The sequence below is a fragment of the Artemia sp. Qi Xiang Cuo genome, chromosome 7, assembly GCF_049724085.1.
Source record: "Artemia sp. Qi Xiang Cuo chromosome 7, ASM4972408v1, whole genome shotgun sequence".
NCBI lineage: Eukaryota > Metazoa > Arthropoda > Branchiopoda > Anostraca > Artemiidae > Artemia > Artemia sp. Qi Xiang Cuo.
In genome coordinates this window covers 87,242-100,800 of record NC_142800.1, presented here as the reverse complement: position 1 = coordinate 100,800, position 13,559 = coordinate 87,242, and the positions used below count along the sequence as shown (strand labels likewise).

Below are 13,559 nucleotides of genomic sequence, written 5' to 3'. Positions count from 1 at the left end.
TAGTCAACACATTTTATTTTGGCCAATCGACATTAAATTATTTCGGTTTATTTGTGACAGGAGTGGCAGAAGAAAAGGAGCAAAAATCAATCATTATCAAGATCTCCGGAAGCCTGGACTCCCACTGATGCGATTTCATGCAAAAACGGTCGATTTTTGCGGGGGCAATCAAATTTCCTATTTTTGCTGCGTGTTTATGCGTCACAAAGGTTCAACGGCTGCGTTAAAATATATCTACTGGGCCGCTGAGAATTGCATCCGTTATTCTGAATTGAAAGCATTTTAGAACCATAATTGTAATTAATTGAAAAACTGATCACGTTGATTAGAAATTTACCATTAATATTTGTCAAAGAACATGAGGGTCATCTCTTTTTAGTCCAAGAAATAATCCTCAAGACCCGGGTGGATATTTCCAGGTAAATGAAAATAGAAGATAAGCATTATATTTTTAATAAGGCATAGCTATCCAATACTAATACAAGTTAGTCCTTTGAACATTTTTCTTTGCTTCTAGAACTTGATTTAGCCTATTACTATGCATATTCAAATATCTCGTAGTATTTTCTGCGCTTCAACCGGCTGCAGTGAACCATTTCTGTATTACCATTTCTGCGATTGTCCTGCATCCGCTATCCGTAAGCCATTTTCCGTTATGGCCGTGCCACATCCTAGTCACATCTATCGATAAAGAAAGCCAAATATCATGAATGACATGGTAATTTTCTTCATTTTAGCGTCACATTTGTATTTAAAATGCAAAAAATTAAAATTGCAAGTAATTAGTTTAAAGAGTTTGCTCCAAGAGTAATTTGTGTCCAACCGTCCTTTACTAATGCTAAGTCTTCTTAACTTTTGTCAAATTCCTATCCCAGATAGAAAAACCGCTGTTCTAAGTTTCCATCTTCTAGTTTCAAAAAGTATGTCTTAAACCTTGACTCTGATTGGTCAGTCAAGAAATTTATGCTTGAAAGTTGACCAATGTTCAACTCGAGAAATTAGGAACGGCGAACGTAATTGGCACTGTAGTCGTGCGTAATTTTGATTTTGTCTACAAGTGTGACTATAATGTGGCACGGGCATTAAAAAAATAGCATTAGTGGGAACCAAATGGAAAGGGGTTACTGAATTAATTGCCTTTATAAAAGTGTCAAATTGAGCTTCTTTTAAATTTTAAATTTAAGACGGACAACACTAAGTACGGCCTTTAAGTTGATATATTTATCATGCATAATATGAAATTATTACCGTTTAACTTTTCTTTTAGCTCCAAAGAGAAAATATTCAATTCTCTTGAGTGCCTAGAAACATGTCTCTTTTATTGCTATTCTGAATGTACGAGTATAATAATTGAATTATTATCCATGATTTCCAAGATCTTTCCACTAGCAGCAAAATTAGGCTCCGATGCGCATCCTTTGGCGCGATAAATTAGGAATTTATGAAGACACAAAAATGTCTTGAGTGAGGGATCCCAGTAAGGGTTAACACGGGAAATTTTATGCTTAACTAGACTCAATTTAGCCTAACTTTGGTGTATTGTCCAATAATGTACAAATAGTTCATAGGGTCCGTTCTCTCGCCAGAGAAAGAAGAAAAAAAAATAAGTAAATGTTTGGGGATTTTGTTAAAATACAAGTGATGCAGCATTCCTTACTATTGCCCATTGTGTGGGCAAGAATTTTCTTTTTTCACTTTTTAGGCATTTTCAAGAAACCATGCATGCTCAGGAATAGTCTTTATGAGATGGAGACAGAGAGTAAAATTTGGACTCGAAGGGTTTTAGCAGCTGATTACACGACTTTTTTTCGGAAATCGAGACTATTACATAAGGGTTGGCCAAAACCTCAAACAAAATTGATTCTTCTGTCAATAGTTTTTTTTTATACTGCTTTGTGCCTATTACATTGTAAATGATTTTTTTTTGTATCATTTGTTTGCGCATTGCTCATGACTCAAGGGCTTTACAGCAGTTATTTAATTACTTTAATTCCTTACTCTTTTGGAGCTCTTTTGTGTCGTATGGAAAAAAAAAAACAAAAAAATAACAACACTCACACACACACACACGCATGTACAAATGTTTTCGATTGCACTTGCTCCAAATTGATAAAACCAATTCTTGACCGTATACAGGGGGATTACCCGGTTTGAATCCTCCCCTCGAAATTTTTGTTTGTCTTGCACAAAAGTAAAAAAAAAATACATGTAAAAAAAATTTTGCAAACAGAAACCTTGACAATCACTAAACTTTTTGTAAAGCCCCCTCCGGTTTTTTTGTAGCCCCCCTACCCTCTAAAACAAAAATCATGGATATGGCCCTGAACCAATTACAAAATGAAACTAATCAATTTGCAGTAGCTGTGGACAACCAAGCAATCAGGATCAATTTCAGCTGTGGTGACTCATAAGTCATTGGGATACACAACATAAATTTTACAGGATAGCAAAAAACTGAAAAATGTGTTTTTGTGTGTGTGTGTTTTTTGTTGTTATCAAGGACCTACTGTTTGTAAAAAAAAGGTTTTTCTTGGCATCCAAGATAAAGTGAAAACAATTCTGACATCTAAAGCTCTTCTGTGAGTGAGGAAAGATGTTGTAACACGTTTTGGAAGGAAGAAAACTTCTAAATTATATTGAGAATCGATACAGATAAAACAGAATCGATTGCTACACAACAGATTTTGCCTGAAAGAGAGCATATAAATCTACTACTACTACTACTAAGAGCTAGCTCTAGCAACAAGCCACCGGAGGTCAAGACAGCTGCACACACTCCTCCAACCCAATCTATTCAAAGCCTCCCTCTTTACACTCTCCTAAAAACTTTCAATTTTTCTGTAAATCTGGACAACAAAAAACTAAAAAAAGAAACAATTTTCGAATTAGAGCATGAAACTTTATGGCCAATCTGGGAGAAGTTGCATCTTTAAGTTAACATCCCATTCTACATATCTTATAGGATAAAGTAGTTTAGGCTCTTTAGTGTATATCTCTCCCAATATTAGTTATTTTTATTGGTATCCAACCGCGGCTGTATTTACCATGGCTGAAGGTTATCAGTCTGGAGACTAATTTACACTTATGACCAGTCTCGTAATTAAATTCAAATTTAGAACATGCTCTTAGTTCATTATTAATCCACATTCGCAAACAAATAAATAAATTAAACAACACTTTCGCGCTGGAGAAAACCTATGAAGGTTTGCGATAAAGCAAAAGTCCACGTTACTACTTACCTATTAACTCGACTATTTATTTAAACCTCAGCTATTTAAATAAAACTATTATAAATAAACTAAAAATAAATAAACTATAAACTATATATATATATATATATATATATATATATATATATATATATATATATATATATATATATATATATATATATATATATATATATATATATATATATATATATATATATATATATATATATATATATATATATATATATATATATATATATATATATGAAAAAATAGATAAATAAATAAATTAAAAATAATAATAGATAAAAAAAAATATAAAAGAAAAATAATAATAACAAAGCCAGTCTCCATCAATCTTCAATATTCAACACCCCCTCCCTTCGTTTGTCTATTTTTAATTTTATTACCATCGGTACGTTTCCAACGATTTATATAAAATAATTAACTGAAAAATACTCAAACTGAGAATAAGCTTTCAGTAAAAAATTTTAAAGCAAAGGATTTGTAGGTGAGAATAGAATAGTACCTGTAGTTGTCTTCGTCATATCCATTGTTGACTGTCTGATATACATTCTGCTGTTGCTGCTGATGATGACTATTTTGGTTTGTAAGCTGATTATTGGAACTAATTTGTGGAATGCTGGGTACAGGAGGTGCAGGAGCAGGTCTATGTATGTGACCATTAATTACCTTGAAGAAGAAAAGGTCGTCGGATAATATAATTATGGACGCTTCAACAATGCGCTTCATTTAGTGATATTTTAACTTAACTTGAGCAAAACTTTTATATATTACATTATAGTTAAAAAATAATGTAGTTCTCAAATATAAAGCAATGTATTTGGAAGAAAAAGAGGGGATATGAACTGTTAAAATGGGGGAATACCAAAAAGTTAATTAACTAATGCACTATTACACTCACACACGCGAAAAATTACTGAAATAAAGTTAACTACCAGAACATTGCTCATTGGAAAAAAGGGAAGATCTACATTAATACTTCATTCAATGCAGTGATAAATTATAATATATTACTAAGTCGCCTTAAAATGAACGATTTTCATTAAAAGTTTCCTAACTAAAACACAAGTTTTCACCCATTTAACATTTAAATCTGACGTATCAGCTTGATCAGTTTTCAAATATAGTGATCAAATAATCAGTTTTTCAATTTTCTCAATAGAAAAAATGAGAGATGGTATTTATGCTTTGCAGAATAACAAAAGATTGACGAAAAAAAAAAAATCAATGCAAAATGTCCAATTGTCAAACCGGCAAAGAGCTTTTAGAATATGGCACTAGCTATGTAAAACAAATTGAGGGTAAATGTAGCGATTTTTAAAGTTCTCACAGAACAATTTTTTCAACTCAAGATATCTTAGATAATCCAAGCGAAAGGTATGTATACAATTGTATATAATTTAAAGCTTGGACTATAACAATCTGTAGGTTCAGGAGAGAACTCAAGCAGGCGCTTTGTTTGATTAAATAAAAAAAAAACAAGTTTTTTAAACTGAAAGTAAGGAGCGGCACTAAAACTTTAAACGAACAGAAATTGTTTCGTATATGAAAGGGGCTGTCCCCTCCTCAACAGCCCACTCTTAACGCTAAAGTTTTTTTATTGTTTTAAAAAACAGAGTTGTGAGAAAAAGTCAAACTTTAGCGTAAAGAGCGGGGCGTTGAAGAGGGGTCAGCCCCATTCATATACGGAATAATTTCTGTTCGGTTTAAGTTTTAATGTCGCTCCTTACTCTCAGTTGAAAAGAATTGTTTTTTTTAATTTAATTTCTGATCGTTTTTTAGTTAATGCAGCTTTTATTTTGGCTCACCGTCATCGAATAAGTAAACAAAATTTGCACAAAAATTTTACTTTTCTTTTGCTAAATGGCTGTCTCTAAATTTGGTACTGACGTAATTTAAAAATTAACTTACGTAACGAATTTCTATATTCGTATATTTTTCTTCTGGCAAAAAATACTAAGTTGCAGATTTTTGCAGATATGAGCTTGAAACCTATGTAATAGGGTTTTCTGATACGCTGAATCTGACGGTGTGATTTTCATTAAAATGCTTTCACTTGTAGGGGATGTTTCCCCCCTCTTTAAAAAATCAGGTAAATTTTCTCAGGCTCGTAGCCTTTGACGAGTAATATTATGCTTAATAAAATTTATATATTTAGAATCAGCATTATAAGCCCATTCTTTTGATACATTTATTGACATCAAAATTCCGTTTTTAAAAGTTTCGATTACTATTGAGCCGTATCGCTTGTTTTTTATATTGTTTTGTTTATTACGTATATGTTATTACGTATATGAGGGGGTCTCCCCTTAGTCAATACCACGCTCTTTACGTTAAAAGTTAAAAAAAAATTAATTCACAAACCCCTGAATCAAAAAGGCCGTTTAAATAGAATAGATAGCTCTTTTGAAAGCACTAAAAAAAACTGTAGCGTAAAGAGCGAGGTATTGACTTGGGGGAGAACCTCCTCATATATGTAATAATTTCTGTTCGTTTTATGTTCTAATGTTGATTCTTACTTTCAGTTGAAAAAACTTGCTTTTTTTATTTAATTTCTGATCGTTTTTAAATAATGCTTGGAAATCCGGCGCCCCCTTCATAGAAATGTCCCTTACCCCAAAGAAACATCCTCCACAGAAAGATTCTCCCGAGTAACCTCATCCTTCAACCCCCCCCCCCACCAGAAAAAAATCCTTCCTGAAAATGTCTGTATACTTCCCAATAACCAATACAATATGTAAGCAACGGGCAAAGTTCATAACTTGCAGCTCTTACCCTGGGAACTGTGGGGAACTAAGTCATCCTAAAAGACATATTTATTAGATTTTCGACTATGCTGAACAAAATAGCTTTCTCAAAATTTTAATTGGGTGACTTTGAGAAAAAAATGAGCGTGGGAGGGGGCCTAGTTGCCCTCCATTTTTTTGTCACTTAAAAAGGGCACTAGAACTTTTAATTTCCGTTCCAATGAGCCCTCCTACGATATTCTAGGACCACTTGGTCAATGCGATTACCCCTGGGGAAAAAAACAAAAAAAAACAAATAAACACGCATCCGTGATCTTTCTTTTGGCAAAAATGGAAAATTCCACATTTTTGTAGATAGGAGCTTGAAACCTCTACAGTAGGGTTCTCTGATACATTGAATATGATGGTGTGATTTTCATTAAGGTTCTATAATTTTTAAGGGGTCTTTCCCCCTTTTTTCGAAAATCAGCCAAATTTTCTCAGGCGTGTAACTTTTGATCGGTATAACTAAACTTGATCAAACTTGTATATTTGAAACAAGAATTAAAATCTGATTCTTTTGATGTACCTATTGGTATCAAAATTCCGTTTTTTAGAGTTTCGGTTACCATTGAGCTGGGTCGCTCGTTACTTACAGTTCGTTACCACGAACTGTTTGACTCACCAAGAATTGCACTCCATTCGACTCTAGAATGTCGATGTCTGTCCGTAAAAAAAAATACCATTTTAGTAAACTAAATGGCAAACAGTTAAACTTTTTATTCTTACACAATAGGGATGGATAGCGTTTTACACTTCGTGGTACTGTTATACATCATAGATTATCTTTTGAGTTGTCACAGGCAAGGTGGGATTTGTTCCCCAAAAAACTAGGCAAATTGTCTCAATTCTTTGCCGTCCCATCAGCTCTAGCAGACGAACTCAAGGTTTGGACATAAAACGTAATTATTTTCCATTCCTTTTTCACAATTTCAAATACAAATTCTGGAAAAATTTGAGATTTGACCCGGTATGGTCAGAATATCTTTCTTAGGTGTACAAAACGTAAATTGGATCCAAAAATCATTATGAGATACATACAAGGCCTTAATGCCCCGTACTTAGAAACGGCATATTTCACAAATGTATTGGGAAAGTCACAAATTGTAACTACCAATTTTATGATTACACCGTTACTTTAAGTTAACTGTATCAGCTATAGTAAAATATTAGGCTCAAGTCAAAATACCAGTTAGTTATACTCTAAGAGCAAAACAAGTGCTACCAGAGGAATCTTACCGTAATACTTGAGCACATATTCGCTTCAGCGAATTTCGAAGACAATATTCCATCACTTTTAGAACTCCGAAAAAAATTACAGAAATACCACGGCATCACTTCATTCCTTTAGAAACAATTCATTTTAAAAAAGTGCTCATTCTACCACAAACACGTGTCCACAAATTGTTTTCTTACTCATAGTGTTAATTTCGCCGCAATGACTCATCCAGGTGAAACTACGCTTTGCTTCATTTAACAAATGCAAACTTACAGAAACTCACGTGTCACGTGATGATTTTAATTTATATCTCAGAGGACTCTAACTTGTTTGTATCCCATTGAGTGGGGGGGGGGTAAACTCTTCGTTTTAGTTATAAATAGATTAATTCGTGCGGCCGAGATAAAGATTCAGAGGCTAAGTTCTCGGGTGGTTCTATGTTTACATTCTTTTTTCTCGAGTCAAAGCCCAGTCAAAGTGGTAGTTTTTGAAAGCCAAAGAAAACATGCTCTACAGCACATTTACTGACAACTTAACAAGGAAGAATTGGTTAAATAAACAGATGACGAATAGGAAAATGAGGGCTCTGCCAAAGCGTAGAGATCTGAGGCTGTCTTAGGGAAGGGACAGAGAAGATACTTGTCCCGGGCGCAGGAATTTTAGTAGCGCAAAATTTCAAACAAATAATCTAACGGGTTATAATCTTTTTGTGATTTTTGAAATTTTATTAGTAAAGTAAAGAACGCAGTTAATATGTGAAAATAATTATTCATTAATTGATAAATAAGAATAAATTGAAATGAAAATAATTAAATAATAATAATTCATATAAAGTAATAGTTAATCATTAAATAATTTACATAATAGATTAAAAAATAAATTATTCATTAGTTAATAAACTGAAAATAGTTTTGTTAATAAATGAAAATTTTGGATACTGGAACAATTACTGAAAAAAATACTGACAAAGAAAAAATATATATGGCACACCAATAATAAAAAACATAAACAAGAGGGAAAAAAGAAAAAAAACAAGGTACTAATGACATAAATAGCACAGTATCATAGTTTTTCATATTCGACCCATTTTGCATCACGATTACACTAGGAAAAACTGATTTTACAAAAGAAAATCTGGTAAAACCACGTCTCTGATAATTAAAAATTGCTATTTTTTTTTTTTTTTTTTTAAGAAGTACCCTGAGGTCCATTATAATTTTGGAAGTATCTTTTTACTTGCCAGTATTTATCGCAGTATTACAGCAGGTTTCGTTTTGCATGGATAGGTGTGATTAAATAATACATACTTTCTTGAAACAAGGATTGATATTCATTGTAATACTAGAAGTATCTTTTTTACTTCCAAGTAGCTAAAGCAGTATCGAAGCAGTCATCTTTTTGGAAAAATTGGTACGAATGACACAAAACAACTAAAATTTCAAAAACCGGACTGAGTACGTCATGCAGGAAAATGCAAAGGATGGCAATGAAAATAATATCTATTTTTGGAAACATGTTTTCAACCTGGACTAAAAAGTGGATAATATTTTCTCTCTCTCGAGAATCTAGAATATAAGTGGAAACGAGGGGCGTAAAACCGACTGGGTTTAACCTAACGTACATTTTAAATTGACCATAAGTTATAAATGCATAAATGAAAAAAATTGATGAGTAGAGGAAAACGAATTACCAACGGGATTGAAAAAGTACCCCCTGTAATTGTGTTAGAATTTTGAAACTTAAATGGTAGTTTAGAAATATATACGGTAATTGTGTATTATATGGTGCACACCCGAAAATTTAAATCTAGATCAGAAATTACCGGTTTATACCTGTCAGTATTTGAAGAAAATTACTGAATACTTAGTTTAAATCTATGTTATAGGTATAATTTTATTAAATATTCAATATACAGAGATGGTATTCTGGTTGGGTTAGGTATTTAATATAATGCGTTCGTTGCGGCCCCCTACCATAATTCTTTGTTGTAGATCTTATAATTTTGTTACTAAAGTATTGTATTTCCATCATGTTTCGTATATTTCATTAGGATTAACCTAACTTCAATTCTATAGTGTGTACCATATAATACACAAGTACCAAAAATACACTTATATTGATAATGCATATTTTTTAACAAGCACTCTGAGATTCATTATAATAATGGGAGAATTTTTTCCTTGCCACTAGTTATTACAGCACGAACACGCTGAGGTGGTTTATATGTCAATTTATTTCATCTACTTATCAAGAATCATGATTGTTCACATGGCAATCAGAAGATACAATTTTGGCCATTACAAAACGCCATACGAATCACACTTGAACTCCCTTGAAATCCTTTGAATACACTCATAACAACACAAAAAGCAAACTTGTCAAAAAACTGATGTGTGCATCAGAGACAAGGATATAGGCTAGGCAGAGATTATTTAAATGCAATCCCTTTCGTTCACTCATTGAGAGAATCCTAATTGTTCACTTGACATCCCGAAGATCCAAACTTTCACAAAAGAAAACACCAGATGAAGCACACTCAAGTTCTTCGAATACACTCATAATAACAAAAAGCACAACTTATTCCAGAGATGAAGTCTTCACCCGAGACAAGGAAATAGCCGGTCACGGGGAACTTTCTAAGCACTGGGAAAGATATATTGATTTCAAAGATTTAAAGCAGGAGAATGCTCAAACGACAAGGAGACTTAATACATGTGGTTAAAACAGCGGTTTGAAATCACAGTTGTTCAACAGTTACCTTAAATTACCTTAAATCGCATCTTCTAGCGACTAAGGTTGCAGGAACCTGTAGATGTCGCCAGGTAGTATTGACAGGAGTTCGTTGCACAAGTCATTAGTGGATCATCACATCCTACACGTATACAGGACAGTTGAATATCACACACTAATAGACCCTGGTGGTGGATGCAGGCTCATCCCACTGCGTCCTCCATGGCTTGTTCCTCCAGTCATGGTCAACGCCAGTCTTGAAGCTGTTAACTGAAGCTGCGGAAACAGTTGAATCGCTCAGTGAATTCCACAACGGAACAACGCGATTGGTGAAGAAGTTATATTTCTCACGCTTTCTGCTGAATCTTTGGCGGAGTTTTATGGGGTTACCTCGCGCTCTGCTAGACTGGTCCTGTTCGAGAATGGGCTTGATAACACTGCTGTTCATCAACTTATATGCCAAAATTACGTCCCCCCTTTTTCTACGGTAGGTCAGAGTTTGCAAATCAAGCTTTTCTAGGCGTTGCTCATATGGGATTTGTTGGTTGACAAATGGGAGCCTAGTAGCTCTTCTCTGGACTTTTTCAAGCAACTCTGCATCGCATTTGAAGTGGGGGTTTGCAACTGCCATCCCAAACTCAAGATGAGGGCGGACAAGGGCTGTGTAAAGCTTCTTAATGACCCTGGGGTGTCGACTAGTCACTGATCGCTTGATTAGGCCTAGGATCTTGTTTGCCTTTGCGGCTTGAGTTCGGCAGTGACTATGGAACTTCAGCTTATTATCTATGATTACCCCGAGATCACGTTCTTCCTCTGCGCTTTGGATGGGTGTTATAGCACCAGTAGAGTCCAACATATGGTAGCTATGGCAAGGGTTGTTCAGTCCAAGATGTAAAACTTTACATTTGCTTGGGTTAAACTCTAGTGTCCAAGTTGAGGCCCATTGGCAGAGGTTTGTTAAGTCTTGTTGCAGGGCATTGCAGTCTTCGTCAGAAGCGGCAGGTCCAAAGAGTTTGGAATCGTCTGCATATAGTTCCAGCAGATTCTGGACAACCTCAGGAGCATCATTAATGTAGAGGTTGAATAAAGTCGGGCCCAACTTAGTTCCCTGTGGCACACCACTTCTGACATTTACTGGTGCCGAGTACACGAGGTTTCCGTTGTGGTCGTAGACTGCAGCAATCTGGATTCTATCAGACAGAAAGCTATGGATCCACTGGGCTACGTCTACATCAATGTGATATGCTGACAGTTTAATCATCAGGTACCGGTGGGACATTTTATCAAAGGCTTTTGCCTGGTCCAGTAGGAACACGTCTACAGGGGATCCCGATTCGATAACCTCAGTGATTGATTCATAAGCTTGGATCAGGTTCGTTTCAATGGACATTCCTTTTCTAAAGCCATGTTGGCCGCTGTAAAGGAGACCATTCCTTGTCATGTGAGCTATAACGGCATCATTGACAATTCCTTCAATCAGCTTAGCAACGACTGAGGTAAGGCTTATGGGCCGGTAGTTCTCTGGCTGGCTTCTGGAACCTTTCTTAAATATTGGAGTTATTGTTGCTGTACGCCAATCAGGTGGTAGTTTCTTTGTCTTCAAAGACAGATTATACAAGGAGCAGAGCGGTTCAGTGACTATATCAGAGATTTCTTTGAGCAGCCTGGGATGAATGCCGTCTGGTCCTTTGGCTTTGTTAGGGTCCAGCTTTGATAGTCTTTTCTTAACCTCTTCAGTCGTGATGATGAGTTTCGGCATAAGATGTTCGATATGTCTGGGGTCAGGACATGAGGGTTCAGCTGATGAGTCTGAGGAGAAGTTCGAAGCGAAGGTAGTGTTAAGCAAGTTTGCTATAGCTTCTGGGTCTTCCAACTTTTTCCCTTCAGCGTTGAATAAGAATGGTATTGATCGCCTGTTCTTATCTTTCTTGGACACATACCTCCAAAATCGTTTAGGGTTTTCCTTTATACTAAAGGCTATCTTCTCCTCATATTCTGCCATAAAATACCTAGTTAGATGTCTCAACTTATTCCTGGCTCTGGCATAATGCTCCCAGTGTCGTGTGCATACACACTTCTTGTACTTCGAAAGTGCCTTTTTCTTCCTGTTCATGGCTCTTTTAATGGGTCGATCTATGTGAGGCAGTGTTCTAGGTGCCTTGACAAAAGACGTTGAAGTACAAAGCTGCTCAACATGGAGGACGGCGTTCTTGAAATTTAGCCAGGCTTGCTCTATATCATCACTGTTAGTCACTTGATCCCATGCAACCGCCTGTAGTATTTCCCTGACCCTGCTGTAGTCGGTATACGTTCGTTTGGTGCAGTTGTTTGGTGGTTGACTTATTAGCAAGTCATGGGAAATACAGAGGTGATCGCTAGCGCCAATGGGGGGCAGGTAATCAGTATTCACTAGCAGTCCTGGGTTGTTAGTGATTGTCAAGTCTAGTAGAGATGGTATCTGGTTATTTTTGTAACGGGTTGGCTGATCAATTAATTGGTACAGATTATTGTTGCCTAAATATTCCACAAACGGGTTAGTTGCAGTTGAACTTTGATGGTAACCTGCTCCATCCACCCACAAAATATCAGGCATATTTAGATCTCCAATTAAAATAAAATCTTGGTTACAATGCTTAGATGCATGATCAGCTAATTGAGTAAGAGCCCCATAAGAGGCAGCGGCATCTGGGCTGCTTGGGCTTCTATAAACGCATCCTATTAGAAGTGGCTTCCCCCAATAACAATATTAACAAAAACACTCTCAACCCATGGGGAATAATCATGATTCAAAGTCAAATCTCTGACCTGTAATACATCCTTCACATAAACAGCAACGCCTCTTCTGGGGTGAGTTGAGAGATTCGAGAACAGGCGATATCCGGGGATCATGATATGATCATCTTCCAGTGGGGTAGTAGAGTTCTTGGGGGTCAGCTCGCAGATACACAACACATCGTATTCTTCAGCAGTAGTTGTAAGTTTTAGTTCAGGAAGCTTATTTGTCACTGTATCAATGTTCGTGTGAAAAAGCTTCAATAATTTCTTTTGACTAGTCTGTGGAGGGTTACTATAATGTATCACTTTTGGCAAACTCTTGAAACTAATGTCTGATGAGCTAGGGCTCGAGCATGAATGGAAAGCACAACTATTATTGCCACTCTTAAATGAATCACTATCATCGACACTACTACAACTGTGGAAACTATTTACATATGGGCTATCCTCAGCAGGCAGTGGGCACATTAGTGCTCCGTCGCTGCCCCGTTTTTTGAAGTTTGGATTTGTTTTCGTTTCTCCCTTTCCGCCTTTGTGCGGTCAAAGTGAAACTGCACAGCACCCTTCAGCTCCCTCGACTTAGTCACAATCTCCTTTTTTATCTTGTAGTTATCAGTGAGGAAGAGGACAGGTCTAGGTCGGTCACCTGGTTTCGGTGGATTGTTCCCGAGCCGCTGCGGCTTCAAGATTTTGACAGAGGGCAGATTGTATGACTGTGCAAGATGATCCTGAATAAACATCAGAATATCAGCTGCCTCTTCACATGATTCAGGAACTCCGTAAACTACGATGTTGAGCTGCCTTTTCTGTCTC

At 35.9% G+C, this 13,559-nt stretch overlaps 1 protein-coding gene across 3 annotated transcripts in view; it reads right to left on the bottom strand.

The window, feature by feature from the left end:
- Positions 1-13,559, bottom strand: part of ena (ENAH actin regulator enabled) — a 118,064-nt gene that overhangs the window by 25,019 nt on the left and 79,486 nt on the right. For 2 of the 3 annotated variants that reach the window (XM_089091942.1, XM_089091943.1), the window contains exon 3: positions 3,742-3,905. In XM_089091942.1, coding sequence (XP_088948068.1) covers positions 3,742-3,905 — 164 coding nt within the window. Of the gene's footprint in view, positions 1-3,741; positions 3,906-7,261; positions 7,476-13,559 lie in introns of those variants that run through there. The other variant, XM_089091944.1, reaches the window with a different exon arrangement.